Below are 15,071 nucleotides of genomic sequence, written 5' to 3'. Positions count from 1 at the left end.
TATAAAAATAAATAAATAAAGGTATTTTGTCCATCTACAACTAAAAAAATAATTGGTCTTTGTTCTCAAAGAGGTGATGATGTAGTTGAAAAAATGAGATTCAGTCTCTTTCAGACCAAGGGGAAATTGGATTAGTGAGGAGGCATATTTCTGCATCATATTTTTATGTTATAAAGTAATGAGCTTCATTTTCTTATCAGGTTTATAAAACTTAGCTAGATTAAAACAAATCAAGGAGTATAAACCTGTATGTGGCTGGTCTCTGTGAGGAAGAAGATTATTTTAGCAACACATTCAAACCAATGTAAGAATGATTCCCCTTATAAGATAGAAGAAACATCTTCAGCTGGATTCCCATTTATCAGATCTTAGCTCTTCACTCTCTCTAGGGAGTTGGTTTTTCCTTTGGATTTAACCTTCAAATGCCTTCTTTTGATACTAGAAACATAGTAGTAAGAAGCCTTTCCTAGTATTTCCATCCCCTACCCTTATCACTCTTACTAAGTTTCCAAATCTTCCCTTCAAACTCTCAATTTACTTATTTGCATTCTTCTATCATCCAGAGCAAACCTGAGTTACTTTCTGGAACATTAAGATTTGTTTAGTTTGAACCTTTACTGTTCTTTAATTTTGGTAGTAACAGCTATCTAAACAGCCACTTTCTACTAGGTTGACATTTTTGGGGGCAAAATCTCTAGAAATTTTGCTTTCAAGTCACTAATTTCTAGCACTTCTTTGACATCATAGCAACACATGGCCCTGCAGTATGGAATAGTGGAAAGAGCATAGGGTATTGGATTTTGACAGATTTAAGTGCCCAAAGATTTTGATTCTGCCTTTGACATGTAATCTAAACTTTTTGAATTTTAATTTCCTCATCCATGCAATAGAGTTATTAATACCAGTCTTGCAATATTGCTGTAAGAATTAAATGAGACAATCTACATAAAGTTTCTAGATAACTCAGCAAATGGAAGTAGTACTAGTTGTTATTGGGGAAGGTGGTGTGTGTGATGGTTAAAAACTTTATTAGGTCTGGGCTACTTATTCAAGTCCTTGTCCCATCACTAAATGACTGTGTAAAAAATGTCCCATTATTCAATGACTCAGTGCCTAAGTTTCTTCATTTTTAACATGGAAATAATGGTAAAAGCAATGTCTATCTCATAATGAGTATTAAATGAATAAACATATGAAAAGTAACTGATCTGGTGGTACCTGGTGTTAGCTATAATGATGACTCTGTTGATGGCAACTGCTCTTTCTCTCAAGAACCATCATTTAGGATCATTCAGTTTTTGTGACTACAGTTTCTCATTCATATGTCTCCTGAATGACTGATCTTTCCACCTCTGACATACCCAGACCCCTTCTACCTATGTCATCTGCCCAGATGATCTGCAGGGTTGATATACCTTGCAGCTGGGTTCAGTGTTTTTATCTTGCTAAATTTCTAGGAAAATATTATGGATATTCAACAGAAACATTTATAAGTTGCATACATAGTACTGAGATACTCCTTGTATCTCAGTAACTTGTAACTTGTAACTTGTCTGGATGTGGGTCTAGGTCTTCTTCTTATCTGTAATTTTGTTTCAAAAAGAATATATTTTAGGACCAGAGTGTCTTCATTCCTTTTCCAAAAGAGGCAGTTATTTGTAATATGGAAAACAAAATGAAACTTGGGAAATTTTTCTGTAAATCTTTCATAATCAAGAATTTACCATCACAACTGCTTTTTGGAAAGCCAGTCTATTACATGTGTTATAATCGCTATTAATCTCCCTCAAGGATGTGTAATGCATGGTGTAGAGAACAGTGGCTACCTGGGCTCAGCAGGGCCAGGCCACTGACTAATATGGCTAAATCATTTATCATTCTTACAAGTTATAATACATGATGCAGGGAAAAACTTGATATTTTTGTATTAAAATAGTAGAAACAAGTTTTGATATAATAAATGATGGATACTTAAATATAAAATTCAGTTAGGTGTACTTACTAAAATAGGTTAATCTAGGGCTGGGGTTGTGACTTAGTGGTATAGGGCTTGTCTGCATGCACATCAGTAAATCAATCAATAAGACTCAATCCCGCGGCCCCCCCCCCCCCCCATTTATTTTGTTTTGTAGTGCTGGGGATTGAATGCAGGGCTTTGTGCTTGCAAGACAAGCACTCTACCAACTGAGCTATATCCCCAGCCCAATAAGACTAATCTTAAACTTACATTTTCAAAGTATCTCAGGTTTTAAATTATTGTATTTGGATTTTAGTAACTAATTGGATTTCTGGAAATGTGTCTTTTGTATCTTTGCCCCAACCAGAACAATGAAAATGAAACTGCCCTACACTGCGCAGCTCAATATGGACACTCAGAAGTAGTTGCGGTTCTCCTAGAAGAGCTCACTGACCCTACGATTAGGAACAGCAAGCTTGAAACACCGCTGGATCTGGCAGCACTCTATGGACGGCTTAGAGTAGTCAAAATGATCATCAGCGCACACCCTAATTTAATGAGCTGCAACACTCGAAAGCACACGCCGCTTCATCTTGCTGCCCGAAACGGCCACAAAGCAGTTGTACAGGTGCTGTTGGAGGCAGGAATGGATGTGAGCTGTCAAGTGAGTCTTCTTTTGGCTGTGCTTTAAAAGTGATGATGCTGCACCACATGTTTTTGGGAAATATGAAGATATAAAGCATACTCTTAACTTCATGCTAATTGGAGAGCTGTATATATGAAAAATTATTACTGGATGGCAGTTGTGTGTGGTATAATAGTAATTGTTTTCTTTCACTACTGTATAGCATAGAGTTTCATAAATATTAAGAATTTGGTCAAAGCAGAATGAATGAAACAAAATTCACTTTAACATTTTTGAGTACATTCTTTCTGTTTAGTGTGTTTACATATTTAGAATTGAATTAAATTCTCACAGCTGTTCTGTGGCATTGAGATCTATTAATTTCCAGTTAATAAATTAGGAATCAGTCAAAAAATTAAGAAACTTACCTAAAGACCACATAGCTGATAAACCAGAATTTTTTTTGGCACGGTGGGGTACTGGGGATTGAACCCAGGTGTGTTGTACCACTGAGACACATCCCGAGCCCTTTTTTATTTTTTATTTTGAAGAAGGATCTGATTAAGATGTTTAGGGCCTTGCTGAAGCTGGCTTTGAACTCATAATCCTCCTGCCTCAGCCCTCTGAGCTGCTGGGATTACAGGCAAGCATCACTACACCTGGCTAAAACCATAATTTGAATTTAGACTTGCTGATTAAAGCCCAACCTTCTTCCAGATAAAATTTACCATCTATACATAACCAACAAAGACAGGATTATTATGCCTATGGGGAGTCAGAAAAGAAAATAATGAAGAGATGTGATTTGAGTTGAGCTTTGAAGGAAAAATAACATTTGGATAGGTTTTATGTCTCCACAAGGAAAGGGCAGCCTACTTTTATTATCTATCTTATGTTAGCCTCAGTGTCAAAGTTAGTCAGTCTGTCTTTCTCTGTCTTTTCCTCCTTCCCACTTTCCTTCTTTCTTTCTAATATTTTTTGCTTTAATGATGACTTCTTGTGGAAGCATTCTAATTTTCCAAAGACCATTTTGATTCCTGTCAGATTGTAACCTTCTCCCCTATGTACTATAAGTTATTTCTGCTTAATGAACTATCCCAAATGTAATGTCTTAACACATTAAGAGTTTAGTTCATAATTCTGGACTTGGCAAGTAGTTAATCTCAACTGTACCTTGAGTTCTCTTCTGTATTTTGGCTGGGTTCTCTTATGTATGTTGGATCCACTATGAGTCAGATAAGTACCTCTGTTCAGAGGTTGACTAGATAATGTCTGGGGTCATGGGTGAGATTACTGTATGTCTATTAAGATCCCTTTGGTCAGCTTGGGCTCATTTGTAATACTATTGACAATAGTGTGGTTCTGAGAGAGAGAGAGAACATCATTTACAAGGTTTCTTGAGGCCTAGACTTGGACCAAGTGCACCATCACATCTGCCATGTTTGAGTGGCCAAAGCAAGTCTTAAAAGGTCACTCAAAATCAAGAAATGGAAAGATAAGACTCTACCTCTGGATTAGATGAGGGTGTGAATTGTAAAAAGGGCATGAATACCTAGAAGGAATAAATGTGGCTAGTTTTGCAAACATTCCACATACTCAGGTGAAATTAGTGCTCTGCTGCAGGGTTACTTTTCCTAGAAACTATTTAGCAGATGAAACTTGTGTCTCCAGAGTTTTCTTTATTGAATTTCTGAATATCTTAGACCTTTGATTTAAAGTTTAATGCTGCCATCCTAAACCAGTTTTCTTTGGAGAATTGTTTATAATATTTAGTTATTTGATATTTGTGATATCTTTTCTCTATTTTTTTTTTTTAATTCAACTTTGGCAGCCTTGCAAATAAGCACAATAATTTTCTCTAGCCCTCACACTAAGGAAATAAAAAGTCTTGTCCTTCAAAGCAATATTGAAATTAGATAGATACACAAATTCTTTTGTAGGTGACTCACAAAGGTACTTTCTTAATGATTGTTTAGTGATAGAACTAGATGTTTATTGTCTAAATGTTAAATTTCTCTAGTCTGTATTTACTGCTTTCATAACACTTCTAGGATATTTCTAAACATGGTTGCACAGATTGCTTTATAACCAAGAATTTTCACTGTGACTGAGCCATTAATTCATTGGTGTCCATGGCCAAGATCTTTTTGTATTTTGTATTAGAAAACATGATCAGAAGGAAAAAAATTTAGATTTGATTTTATAGATATATATGGCTCATCTTTGTTCATGTAAAACATTATATTTGTGTTTTGGAGAATTAAAATTTTAAAAATTCTGTGCCTAATTTAATGGAGGAGACAAAAAATTTGCAACAATTACCTCCATATACAACATTTAATAAATAACAAAACAGAGAGATATGGGTGAAGAAAATACAGACTTTAAGGAGAACATGGGAAGACATTGATGGGAAAGTGATATTTTAAGAGGACCTTGAAACTTTAATAGAACTTTGAATTTTAGGTGTAATTTAACTTTCATATATGTATTATTTTGCTAAAGTGTTTTAAATTATTGAATTTGAATGCTTTAGGATGGGGCATTTGGTTTTCAAGGTCCCAACCTCTTCCTACTCTCTTATATCTTTCATAGCATTCCTTTAAATTTTTCTACTTGGCCCCTGACAGCATTTGAGTTTGTTACCCATACCTCAGAGGAAAGAGACATAATATATTCTGATCACTGTGGTTTTCTACTCAGAAGCATCAGGGCTAGTACTTTGGTAGGATGGGCAACCTTTTATGCTGCTTAAACTGCTTTTATTGACTTTCACTTTGAGAAGAGTTCTGGGAAGAACTGATAATGTATTTTAAAATATATCTCAATGAGATGAATTTTCAACAGCTATAGTTAGCCTTGGTCATGTTTTGTGTTTGTTATTGTACCTTTGTTTATAGGAAATGTTTTTTGGGATAGGACTCAATGCCTTTTTTGAGTGAATATTTAATTTTATTACTCAAATGAACTGTTGACAAATTTTCCCTATCATATTGTGCAAAAATTTTTTAATATCATATAGGTGTTTGTTGATATTCTCACTGGCTAAGAGGGGATAATACCAACTAGTAATTTAAACCGTTTCAGAGGATTTAATATTAATTTAATTGTTCTAGTTAATCAGTTGGATATTAGCAGCACGAAAAGTAATCTCATTTGGTAAATTATAGTAATGTACTTTCATTCCTCAATTACATTCAAGTTATTATGAATAAATTCTAAAAAATTTTTCATGGATTTGGAAGATCTTGTCTTTTCCTTCTAATTACACATATTTTTAAATGTGGCATTTATGTTTGTATTTTCTCTAGCAGTTTTGTTTTACACATCATTTCCCAAATTATTACACATATTTGAACTAGTAGACAAAATAATTTAATTCCTCTTTAGGTGAATTTCATAAAGTTTGAATATTCCTTATCTAAAGTACTTTGGACCAGAAGTATTTCTGATTTGGGGTATTTTTTTCATTTTGGAAGAATTGCATTTACATAATGATATATCATTGAGTTAGGACCCAAGTCTAAGCCTGAGATTCATTTATGTTTCATATACACCTTATACATACAGCTTGAAGGTAATATTTTAAGGGCATCTGCATTTTTATTATAATTAGGATATATTATATTAATTGTACCAGCTAATGGATTTCTTTGCACATGCATATAACATACTTCGATGGTATCTACCTGCACCTGTGTTTTGACTGTGGCCTGTGACATGAAGTCAGGTATAAGTTTTTGCACTTGCGGCATCATGTCAGTCTGAGAAAAGTTCCATATTTGGAGCATTTCATATTTTGGATTTTTAGATTAGGGATGCTCAAACTATATTATGTTATTATATTTATGAACCCTATCACTTTAAAAGATTTCTTAATAAAGAAAATTAGATAAAGAAAATATTGTATATATGTATATATATGTGTATATATATATATGTATATATATCCAATGGAGTTCTATTCAGCAATAAAGAAAAATGAAATGATGTCATTTGATGGTAAATGATTGGAAACGGAGAATATCATGCTAAGTGAAATAAACCAGACTCAGAAAGTTAAGAGTTGAGTGTTTTCTCTCACATGCAGAAGCTAGAGAGAAATAAGGATTTTTTTTTTAAAAAGGGGAATCTAATGAAAAGAGAATAGAGAACAGTAGGGTAGAGGGAAAGGATCAAGGGGAGGGATGAGGGATGGAAAAGGATAGAAACTGTAGAATAAAATTGACCAAATTATTCTATGTGCGGTTATGACTATATCACAATGAATTCCACTTATATGTATAACTATAATGCACCCATTAAAAATAAATTATTGGAAGGAAGACCAATAGAGGAGAGGAAGGAGATCAGGAAGAGAGAGAAGAGGGAAGCAGGGTAGTATGGGGACTGAAATGTAGTAAATTATGTTACATGTATTTATGAATATGTCAAGATGAACCCCACAACTATGTATAACTATAATGCACTAATAAAAATCACTTAAGAAAGAAAATCAGTAGGCTTGAATTGACAATTTTTTTTGAAGTTAGCAATTATTTCTATGGATTTTGAAGTCAGTGGTGGCTGTAGCATACAGAACAAGTCACTCAGTAATGCCAACTTTTTCAGATGTTCCTAATTACAATGTGAGTGCTCACATTTTTTCCCAAGTAATTTTCCAAATTATTTATTCCAAATTTTTTTTCACTAAAACCTAAAATACACACAAATTTTATTGAAATTTTCATGATTGTATAACCTATTAGTTAAAAAAGTTCCCAGAGTGTAGTTAACTCAGAAGCAGTAAAGATAGAACTGAATTTTAACTGGTCCTGCTCCTATTTACTCATTGACTTTAAGATCCTTTAAGGACAACCATGTTAACAATGAATTAACTTCATATCACAGTCTGTGCAGACCAATTTCTCTGTAACACCATTTTGGAAAGCTAAACATATAACTCAAATTGCTGAGATTTAGTTAGATATGATTCTCTACAAAACAACATATTTAGAAGGCTTGTTTTTGTATCAAATCCTTTACTCCATTATCCGTGAAGCCATCTCAACTCCTTCACTTTATTAAAAGTCCTTGTTTCTTCCCCTTTTTTTCAAGGTGATAGTAACTGTCATATTGTTAGATCCAACAGGCAATTCTTATACTTCATACTTATTATCAGCATTGACAAAGTGTTTTTCCTTGAGTCACTTTTTTCTTTTGATCTCTGAGAAAACACTTTTGTTTCCCCCTTAATTCACTTGTGTCCTCATCTTGATCTTACTTTAAGTAGAATCTGAGACCTTGAGTGTCTCCCTTTCAGCCTTATGGTCCGATAAATCCTTAAGGCCTCACAAGCCTTATTTTCATCACACTTCCTCAAAAATTAAGCTTTTCTGTTTTCTGTCCTCCTAATAAAGTCATACCCTCCATCCTGAACCTTTCTTTCATTCTTTCCCAATAAACATTTACGTGAAAAACTGAATTCCCTGTAATAGTATACTATGGCTTTACTGCTGGATAATAAACATGAAATATCAGTGGCATGCAATAGTAGGCAATGGCATTTATAAAAGGTTGGAGGTCTGTGGGGAAACTCTGCCTCATGCTGTAAATTAGTTTCAGTTGTCTATTGTCTTCCTCCTGGGACTAGCAGGGATATGGCCTAAGCACAAGAGCAAGCCCAACCAAGCAAGCACATTTGGAGCCTCTGCTTATATCCTTTTGCTTACCATTATTTGGCTAAAGCATGTCACAAAGCCAAACTCTAAATCAAAGAGTAGGGAAATATACTTCACATATATATATATATATATATATATATATATATATATATGTATGGAATAAATTCATATGGCAAAGGGCATATGAAAGGAAGTACTAATAGTATAGTCTATTACGTCTTCATACTATGAGTAACTGCCCTCTACCTTCTTATCTCTAAGCATCAGAATGTTCCAGACATCTGTTCTTCTCTGTTTATGCTTATTTCCTAGTTGACCTTATCTGGTCTCTTATGACATCTTTATTTGACAACTACCGAATTCGTTTCTTCATCCTGGACCGCACTCTGAACTCATTAGTGTATATAACTGTCTTCTGTATATATTTATTGGGTGACTAATAGGCATCTCAAACTCAAATTACCAGAACTTAACATTTAGCTTCTATATACTTTTCTCTCCATATTTGCCTGTTTTCTACTCTTAACATTTTTGACAAATGGCAGTGCCATTATTCATGTAGTTCAGCCCCAAAACTTTAGGATTTCTTTCATGTCACATTCATTTTCTCAGGAAATCCTATTGGTTCTCTGTGTATACAGAGAATTTCATTACTTTATATTTATCCTACCATAACCCAAGTCCTGATCATCTCTTGCTTCTTGTTTCACTGCTTTTTCCTTTGTCTCTATTTTCTTTGCTCAGGATGCCTTAAGAAAACACCATAGAATGAGGGTCTTAAATAACTAAAATTTATTTTCATAAAGTTCTGGAGGCTGGAAAATCCAAGGTCAGCATTCTGGATAATTCAGTTCTTGGTAAGGGATCACTCCTTGGCTTGTTAGACATCTTCCTTCTGGACCAAGAAGGTCATTTCATACTGCTTAAGGGAATTATACATCAGTAAGACATAACAGTGGTAAATATTTATGCCCAAAACGGTGAAGCACCTGCATACATCAAATAAACCCTTCTCAATTTCAAGAATCAAATAGACTACAACACAGTGATACTGGGTGACTTTAACATGCCTCTGTCATCACTAGATAGATCCTCTAAACAAAAACTAAATAAGGAAGCTATAGAACTAGTAAGTACAATTAATAATTTAGACAGCATATATATGTATATAATATTTCATCCATTAAGGCTTAAATACATTTTCTTCTCAGCAGCCCATGGATCCTTCTCTAAGTAGACCATATCTTAGGCCAAAAAGCAACTCTTAGCAAATATAAAAAAAAATAGAAATAATACCTTGTATTCTATTAGATCATAATGGAGTGAAATTATAAATCAATGGTGAAAAAAAAAATAGAAGCTAGTCTAACACCTGAATACTAACTAATACACTATTGAATGACCAATGGATAGTGGAAGAACTCAGGGATGAAATAAAAAAATATGTAGAGGTAAATGAGAATTGTGACACAATTTATCAAAATCTCTGGTACACTATGAAGGCATACAAAAAGAGGAAAGCCCATTGCACTGAGCCCATTTTTTAACAGAATAGAAAGTCTCCAAATAAATAACCTAGCATCTCAAAGCCCTAGAAAAAGAAGAACAAATCAACCCTTAAAGCAGTAGAAGATGGGAAATAATTAAAATCAGAGCTGAAATCAATGAAGACAACAACAACAAAAATTTTAAAAATAAACAAAACAAAAAGTTGATTCTTTGAATATATAAATAAAATGGGCTGGGGAGATAGCTCAGTTGGTAAAGTGCTTGCCTTGCAAGCACAGATCCCTGGGTTCGATCCCCAGCACCGCAAAAAAAAAAAAAAAAAAAAAAAAAAAAAAAAAAAAAATATATATATATATATATATATATTTATATATATATAAATAAAATCAATAAACCCTCAGCCAAGCTAACAAAGAAAAAGAGAAAACTGAAATCACTAAAATTTGTGATGAAAAAGATATCACCATGGACACTATTGAAATTCAGATGATCATTAGAAACTATTTTGGAAATCTTTACTTCAATAAAATAGAGAATGACATTGAAAATTTCTAGAGACATACAACCTACCCAAATTGAAATAGGAAGACATAGAAAATTTAAACAGCTCAATTTCAAGCAATCAAATGCCTACCAACAAAGAAAAGCCCAGGACCAGATGGATTCTCAGCCAAGTTCTACCAGACCTTCAAAGAAGAATTTACACCAATACTGCTCAAATTATTCCATGAAATAGAAAAGGAGGAAACCCTTCCAAACTCATTCTATGAGGCCAGTATATCCCTTAAACCAAAAGCAGACAAAGACACATTAAGGAAAGAAAACTTCAAACCAATATCCCTCATGAACATGGATGCAAAAATTAATAAGATACTGACAAATTGATACAAAAACATTAAAAAATAGTGCACATAATCATGTGGGGTTCATTCCAGGAATGCAAGTTTGGTTCAACATATGGAAATCAATAAGTGTAATTCATCACATCAACAGACTTAAAGATAAGAACCACATGATTTTCTCAATAGATGTGGAAAAAGCATTTGATAAAATTTAGCACCCATTTATGTTTAAAACACTAGAAAAACTAGGGATAATAGGAGCATACCTCAACATTATAAAAACTATATATGTGAAATCCAAGACAAACATCATTCTAAATGGAGAAAAATTGAAAGCATTCCCTCTAAAACTTGGAACAGTGCAGGGATGCCCTCTTTTACCACTTCTATTCAACATAGTCCTGGAAACACTAGCCAGAGCAATTAGACAAAAGCAAGTAATGAAGGGGATATGCATAGGAAAAGAAGCTCAAACTATTCCTATTTGCTGATGACATGATTTTATATTTAGAAGACCCAAAAACTCCACCAAAAAGCTTCTTGAACTCATAAACAAATTCAGCAAACTAGCAGGATATAAAATTAACAACCATAAATCAATTGCATTCCTATATACCTATAATGAATCAGTTGAAAGAGAAATCAGGAGAACTATTGCATTCACAATAGCCTCAAAAAAAAAAAAAAAAAAAGAAAGAAAGAAAGAAAGAAAAAAGTTGGGAATCAGTCTAGCAAAAGAGGTGAAAGACCTGTACAATGAAAACTACACAACATTAAAGAAAGAAATTGAAAAAGACCTTAGAAAATGGAAAGATCGCCCATGTTCTTAGATAGGCAGAATTAACATTGTCAAAATGGCCATACTACCAAAGCACTATACATATTTAATACAATTCCCATTAGAATTCCAATGACGTTCTTCATAGAAATAGAAAAAGCATTCATGAAATTCATTTGGAAAAATAAAAGGCCCAGAATACCCAAATAAATCCTTAGCAAGAAAAGTAATGCAGGAGGCATCACAATACCATGCCTTAAATTATACTCAGAGATAGAATAACAAAAACAGCATGGTATTGACACAAAAATAGAATTGAAGACCAATAGAATGGAGTAGAAGACACAGAGACACACCCACATAAATATAGTTATCTCATAGTAGACAAAGGTGCCATAAACATACATTGGAGAAAGGATAGCCTCTTCAACAAATGGTGCTAAGAAACCTGGAAATCCATATGTAGGAGATTGAAATTAAAACCTTATATATCACCCTACCCAAAAGTCAACTCAAAGTGGATCAAGGACGTTGGCATTAGACCAGAGACCCTGTGCCTACTAGAAGAACAATGGGTCCAACTCTCCATGATATTGGCTCAGGAACAGGCTTCCTCAATAAGACTCCTAAAGCACAAGAAGTAAAAGGAAGAATCAATAAATGGGGTATAATCAAACTAAAAAGCTTCTCAGCAAAGAAAACAATCAAGAACATGAGCAGAGCCTATAGAATGGAAGAAAATCTTTACCACTGGCACCTCAGAGCATTAATCTCCAGGATATAAAAAGAACTCGAAAACTTAACACCAAAAATACCAAAAAACCCCATCGATAAATGGGCAAAGGAACTGAACAGGTACTTCACAGAAGAAAAAATAGAAATGGTCAAAAAATATATGAAAAAATGTTCCAACATCTCTAGCAATTAGAGAAATGCAAATTAAAACTGCACTAAGATTCCATTTCACTCCAATGAGAATGGCAATTATCAGGAATACAAGTAACAATAAATGTTAGTGAGGATGTGGGGAAAAAGGTACATTCATACATTGTTGGTGGGATTGCAAATTGGTGCAACCACTCTGGAAAGCCGTTAGGAGATTCCTCAGAAAATCTGGAATGGAACCACCATTTGACCCAGTTATGCCACTCCTTAGCTTATACACAAAGGACTTAAAATCAGCATTCTACTGTTTTGCAACAACATCTATATTTAGAGCAGCTCACTTCACAATAGCCAAGCTATGAAACCAACTTAGGTGCCCTTCAACAGATGAATGGATAAAGAAAATGTGATGTATACACACAATGGAATATGACTCAGCTGCAAATAAGAATGAAATTATGGAATTTGCTGGTAAATGGGTGGAACTGGAGAATATCATACTAAGTGAAATAAGTCAGTCCCCCAAAAACCAAAGGTCAAATGTTCTCTTTGATATGTGGATGCTAGCCCTTAACAAGGGCAGGTAGGGAGGGGAAGTACAGAAGTTCATTGGATTAGACAAAAGGAATGAAGGGAAGGGAGGAGGAATGGGAATAGGAAAGATTGTAGAATGAATCAGACATGACTTTCCTAAACTCATGTATGAATACACGACCAGTATAACTCCACATCATGTTCACAAGAATGGGTGATCCCCATTGTAATGGGTTGAATCCCATGTATGTAAAATATGTCAGAATACAGTAGTGTTATGTGTATCTAAAAACAATAAATAAAGGGACATCTGCCTTCTTGGTGTATCTATATGTCCTTTCTTCTGTATACAAATTGAGAGAAAACTTGCCGATTTCTCCTCCTCTTATAAGGACACCAGTCCTATTGAATTAGGGCACGACCCTTTTGACCTAATTTAATCCTATTTTCTGTGAAGGCTATGTGTTCAAATCTAATCACACTGGAGGGTGAGGTGTTTAATATATGGCTTTTGGGGGAGACACAGTTGTTCAGTCCATAATAGATTCTCTTTAGTCTATTTTCAACATAACAGTCAGAAGTGATTCCATTAAATTATGTCTGTTATTCCACTTTTCTGCTCAAAAAACTCCTTTGGTTTTCCATTTCACTCAGAGCAAAAACTAGAGTCCTTACTGTGACTGACACAGGCCAAATGTGTCTTGGTACCACTATCTATATAAAGTTTCCTCTTTCTATTGTTTGCCTCTCTTTCACTTAGCGTTAGCCAGAGTGGCCACCTTAACCTTGTTGGAATACACTATGTATGTACTCCTATCTCAAGGCCTTTGCCTTACTAACCCACATGACTACTACTTCTGTTTTCTTCAGGTGTTGCTCATATATCACCTTAAAAGGGAGGACTTCCCTGGCCTATCTCCTCACCCCAGCAACTCTCTTTATTTCACTTTCATCTAAAATGGTTTTCCCTATAAAGATACCTTATCCTCTCCACCATTCTCAGGCCAGGCTATTAGGCACTACTCTATAAGAATAAGAAAATTTGTTTCCTGCCCTCATAGAAGGAAACATGGTCCACTGATGGAATGATGGAAAATAAACACATACAAACATAAAATTTGAAATTGCATTAAGTACTATAAAGAAATCAGCTGGTTTTCAGTTTGTTTGTAATTGAGATCTAAGGACCAGGGAAGGTTTCTCTTTGAATATACTACTTGAATGAGGCTAACTAGCCTCAGTTAAACCCCTCTAAGGGACTAGGTCCAGAGAATTGAGAGACAAAGCCATGGAAAAGATGGGTATACAAAAAAGAGAATGGAGAAGGAGAAAAGAAGCTGAGTAAAGACTATTCAGGGAGTTCATGGAGAAAAAGGTCTGTGAAGAAGCAGAAGAGGAATGCCAAGACAGTAATTTCATATCATCATCTATTCACCATGTATTTATTGAGTACTTGCAATGTGCCAGGCATTACTTAATATGTGTCAGAGGATATAGAAGTATCAAAATTAGACAAAAATTGTGCCACAAGAAGGAAGATGACTATAAAATGTGGTATAAAGAAAAGTGAAACTTGGGATAGGAACTTGAAGTGAGAGCAGATCCACAGCAAGTCTGTTTTGGTTTCTTTGTTTTGTTTTTGGATAGTGGAGAGTTGTGTATGTTTATGGAGAATGAAAAGAACCAGTGAAGAGACCGAAATTGAAGATGCAAAGGAAATGTGAAGATACCTGATGAACAAACTTCAAGAAGAAACAAAGTGATAGAATAAAGAGCACAAGTGGAGGATTAGCTTTAATGGGGAGAAAAGATGCTTCCTTTGAGACAGAAGTGAAGGAAAAGTGGACAGGTAAAACAGAAGCTTTGAAGTCTCTAATTAAATAGGAGAGATCTATTCCCTTTCAAATGGGAGGAATGTTATTTTTGAATTATTTGGACATGTCACATTCCTCTGTTGCCATTTTTCCTAAACATTCTTATTGCCATCAGCTGTTCTTCACATGTTTTTCTAGGTCCTTTCTCATTTGGTTCCCTCTTCTCTGGCTGCATTCTTGTCTGTTAATAGTCCTGTAAAAGTTTAATTCCCACAGTTGAATAATAGTGCTCTAGATGTAGTCTAGCTAATGCAGGACATCCCCCAAATAAAAAAGTGCTGCCTTTCAACTCATTCAGACATCCTGTTTGTTTATGTTAATATCAAATAGGATGTTATTATCTCTGGGGTTCTTTTATCCCAAGAGATGGTCCGATGGCTAATTGGTACTAGCCAGGGTACCAG

At 34.5% G+C, this 15,071-nt stretch overlaps 1 protein-coding gene across 9 annotated transcripts in view; it reads left to right on the top strand.

The window, feature by feature from the left end:
• ANKS1B (ankyrin repeat and sterile alpha motif domain containing 1B) overlaps positions 1–15,071 on the top strand; it is a 1,201,009-nt gene that overhangs the window by 218,942 nt on the left and 966,996 nt on the right. For all 9 annotated transcript variants that reach the window (XM_079141356.1, XM_079141354.1, XM_079141351.1 and 6 more), the window contains exon 4: positions 2,325–2,621. In XM_079141356.1, the coding sequence (XP_078997482.1) occupies positions 2,325–2,621 (297 nt within the window). The remainder of the gene's footprint in view (positions 1–2,324; positions 2,622–15,071) is intronic.

The sequence above is a fragment of the Sciurus vulgaris genome, assembly GCF_902686455.1.
Source record: "Sciurus vulgaris genome assembly, chromosome: 5".
NCBI classification, from domain to species: Eukaryota; Metazoa; Chordata; class Mammalia; order Rodentia; family Sciuridae; genus Sciurus; species Sciurus vulgaris.
The sequence above is the reverse complement of the archived record's forward strand: the minus strand, read 5'-3'. Positions and strand labels throughout refer to the sequence as shown.